General features: G+C 41.1%; 1 protein-coding gene across 1 annotated transcript in view; it reads left to right on the top strand.

Annotated features, from left to right (window-relative positions):
* The window catches only part of LOC103588301 (sodium/calcium exchanger 1-like), a 95,288-nt gene that overhangs the window by 34,760 nt on the left and 56,205 nt on the right, over positions 1-4,323 (top strand). The window contains exon 5 of the mRNA XM_008569954.1: positions 2,817-2,947. Coding sequence (XP_008568176.1) covers positions 2,817-2,947 — 131 coding nt within the window. The remainder of the gene's footprint in view (positions 1-2,816; positions 2,948-4,323) is intronic.

Below are 4,323 nucleotides of genomic sequence, written 5' to 3'. Positions count from 1 at the left end.
CGATCCGTTGCCGGACACGAAAAAAGACAAAAAGGAAAAAAAAAAAAAAAAAGAATGAAATCTGTTAAAACACTATTTCCTTGTTTTTGTCATTCTCATATCTCCTTTATAATTTTGTTTTGGTTACATACTGGCTAGGCTATTATTTACTTAATGTAATTCTTTGAAATTGCCTCATGTTTTTACTTGACTAAATTTGTTTTTTTGTTTGGTTTATTTTATTTTAACTTCTCAGTATACATTGTGGTTGATTTTCATGTCTCTTTGCCCATTCCTCTTTCCCCCCTCCCCTCCCCCGCAACTACATCATATCTGTTCTCTTGTCTTAACAAGTTTAAGGAATTGTGATTGTTGTCTCCTCCCCCCCACCCCACCATTTATTTATTTGTTTGTTTGTTTGTTTGTTTGTTTATTTATTTATTTATTTATTTTTAGCTCCCACAAATAAGTGAGAACAGGTGGTATTTCTGTTTCTGTGCCTGATTTGTTTCACTTAATATAATTTTCTCTAAGTCCATCCATGTTGCACAAGGAAAACTAGTGGCATTTGCCATAAATAGGAAGTAAGATTTTAAAAATTTTACAATGGAAAAAAATGTTCTTAAATTCTAGCTAGGTATTATCAAATGCTTTATGCCTGAGAACTATTTTCTCTTATAGTGGTAGAAACCCAAATATTGGGAACTAATTATAGACCTAATAGCACCAAATTAAGTATTTTTTCTTGATCAGAAGAACTGAAGGATTACTGAAAAAGAAAGAACCTTTTCATTCCATTGTGTGAAATATGATTCCATTTCATTTGCTACCACGTCCATTTACTTAATACCATGTTCCAAATCAATGTCATTTTATGAAATGTTACACTAAACAATGCCACCATATCACCTTCCTTTCATAATTTCTCTATTTTTTTCTACCTAAATTGCCGTAAGTCCCATTAAAAGTCATTTACAATAAACTACAGGAAAGAAGGCCGTAATGAATATTCTCCCCATTGGCTTTGCAATTCAGATAGATATCCCAGTTGTAACACTTCTTCTGGGAAAATGATTCTTGTTCTGCACAAGTCTTCAAAACATTCATGTTTGGCCAAGGTTTTGAACAAAGACACTAATATAACCTGCTGCTATGAAAAGTACCAATAACATTATCCTAGGTTCAAGGATCAGAAAACAGTGACAATCAAAATATACTTGATTTGAGCACTGGGTAAATTGGGCTTCACGTTTCTCAGCCAACCCCCCTGATGAAACAACACATAATTTAGCAAGGACAAATATTGCATACCCCAGCCACAAACCTTTGTCTTCCCTCGGGATATAACTTGCCATCCTACTGTAAAAAATATTACCACTTTTATGGTTAAAAGTATTCTTCTTGCCCCTCTCCTTTGCCTCTGCTAACATTCAGCAGGCCAGTCCAAAATCACGTATTTTTAGACTTTATCTCATTTATTTGGTGCCCTGTCATCTCGGGATAGGAAAGCAGATTCTAAAAGATCCCTTTAGGAAGACACTGTTAGATACATACTAAAGAATTAACCATCATACTACATTCTGCTTTGCCTTCCATTGGTTTTGACATTTGACATATGAAATGCTGGCACTGGCACTAGCCCATTTGCTCCCTGCTCTCGCAAGTGAGCACCTGGCCTGGAAACCATTCTCTACAACAATTGCTAGAGCAACAAATGGAACCACCACAGCAAGGTCCCTCACACCTCCCCTTCAGAAGGAATGGGAGGTGTGGATTCTTGCAGAAGCTGATGTCTAAATGCAAAAAGCAGAAAGCCTGGGTGAGAAGTTCCTCCCTCCATCAACAGACTCCCATCCAGGCAGTTTGTCTGGAAGACCTAGAAGTGAAGGCATCAGGACTGAGGTCTTTCCATATCCCCAGTACTATGTCCTTAAAGATGATGTTCCTTCTGCTCAACTGTGAGAGGAAGTAGCCTGTCTTGCTCCAGCATCCTGGGTCAGAAGGGTTACTACAGAACTAGTGTTTGTCCTTCTCGTGTGCATGGCCTTTTCAGTCTGGAGTTTATCCTAATGACCTTCATGCAGAGACAGCCAACTGTGAGCTTCCCCTCATTAACAGACTCCTGGATCCATTAACGTTTCTCAGCACCCACTAGCCTCTCCTGGAGTGTAAGCGACATGGTGGTTTGGAAATAATCATGCTCACCTGGTGAGTGAGTATTAACTCCCCAAAGGCCTCACCCTCGCCCTCCCTGTTTACTTTAAGACTAATATAGTGAAAGTTTTCCCAGCACATTTCGACTTTGCACCAGAGAGCAGAAGCACTGGAGCCCAGGCATCTTACAGAAACATGGATTGCGTGTTTTACTGCTTAACTAGCAACCACGGTTCTTGGCAAGTAAGAGGCTAATATCAGATTTTCCCTTCCACCATCTCTTTGGCTCTGGGGCATTTTCTGTTGCCTCTCCAAAGCGGAGAGGAGGCGGCTAGACCCCTCCATCCCTCAGGGTCCCACTGTAGGACTTTAAATTGCAGGAATATGTACAAACAGCCAGCTGAACCAGTGTAACAGGGATATGCCCCATACATTACTCTTCCTAGTCTGTACTTTCCAATGAGCTTAGTGTGGGACATTAGAATCACCTGCTGTCACAGTGATATGCTGCATGACAGGCCAAGCATCTGTCCAGTTCTCTCCTCCAGCCTCATGATCTCCCCCAAGGGATTTTTGGTAGGTTGTTAAGGTTTCCTTCCTCTTTGGTTTTCTTATAGCAGGATTCAGGGGTTTCCAAATAAAACAGAGCAGGTTGCCCATCTTCTTGCCTTTCCCTTTCACAGAGGAATGTGATGACAAGCAGCCGCTGACCAGCAAAGAGGAAGAGGAGAGGCGCATTGCAGAAATGGGGCGCCCTATCCTGGGAGAACACACCAAGTTGGAAGTGATCATTGAAGAATCCTATGAATTCAAGGTATGCTCACCAACACTGCCTGCCGGGGAGGCCAGGCCCACTTTGGGACCAAGCCTGTTCACGGTGTTGGCCCACACTGTAAGATTCATCTGGAAAGAGAGGTAGATATGATTTCAAGAACTGATTCATTAATTGAGAGGCCTTCAAAGTCTAATGGGAACTATTAAGTCAGTAGGGAACCGAGGGGTCCTGTAAACCAAACAGGATCAGAACCATGGCTCAGCAGCTGACATCCTTCACTGCACAGGGTCACAGGTGACCCAGATGGAAGGCTTTGTATGAGTGGATAGCAAGAAGGCTGCAAAGATGGATTCCAAGAGATTGTTATGAGTGGAAGAAACCAAGCTCTATTTGAAAAAGCTAATAAATCTGTCAGAAGCGAAGCATTCATTCTGCTGAAAATAAGGAGGCTTTTGTTTTGGAGGGTGCATGTTATTCTCTCCCTAAGGAACATCCCATTGACAAGCTCTTATTTATATTTAGTATATTCTTCCAAGGACATTTTAGCACAGCCAACATACTGAAGGTATAGGGCCTGCAACCAGAGTTTTTAGTAGAGCTGATAAAATTGTATTCCCAATTCTCTAGATGATGAAAGTTATTTTTTCAGAAGTTGAATATAGGGGCCTTGGGGTGAGCTTGAGATTTTGCAGTGAAACTTGCTGTGGATCTTTAGCTCTTTCTGCCCTCACCTCACCTTCCATCCCTCATCACCCACACAGCCCTAATATATGAGAAGACCCTGAGTGGAGCCACACTTCAGTTCTGTGGTGGGATATGAAAAGGTACATCTCCTCTCTTGCTTCCCAGAATTACAAATCCAGAATATAAGAGTATTTTCCCTGCTTATTTTTCAAAAGAAGATTCTGCTCATTTGAAAAACCAGAATGAAGATTCCAAAAGAGAGAATCAGGCCACAAACTTAGAAGTTTCAGTATTTTATCTGAATTTTTTTTTAATAGTGCCCTCTCTTCCTTTAGCTGAGTTCATTAATTATTTTTTTAATTTAGTTCACAAATGGAGGTGCCTGATAGGAGACAGGTGGAAAGCAAAATGTCTTTGCAATTAAAGTGGAATTTTTCAAAGATAAAAATGCAATTAAACTTTCCCCTTCAGGCCCTTGAGAATCTATTTGCTCTTCCTTCCACTCATTCCCAAAAAAGAGAGGACGGGTAAACAGTGGAACCAGTGCTTTCTAGGCAGATCCCTACCATTAGAGTGCCCCTGTTGTGTGATCAGAACCTGGCTCCTTGCATACCCATGACTGGAACATGCACAAGTTCCCTGTCTATCCCAGGGGCACAGGAATCTCAGACCGTCCATTTCCATGAACCAATCTGTCGATCTTTTGTCCAGGTGTGTTCAACCTCACTGTT

This window comes from Galeopterus variegatus, unplaced genomic scaffold (genome assembly GCF_000696425.1).
Source record: "Galeopterus variegatus unplaced genomic scaffold, G_variegatus-3.0.2 Scaffold547, whole genome shotgun sequence".
Taxonomy (NCBI): Eukaryota; Metazoa; Chordata; class Mammalia; order Dermoptera; family Cynocephalidae; genus Galeopterus; species Galeopterus variegatus.
The sequence above is the reverse complement of the archived record's forward strand: the minus strand, read 5'-3'. Positions and strand labels throughout refer to the sequence as shown.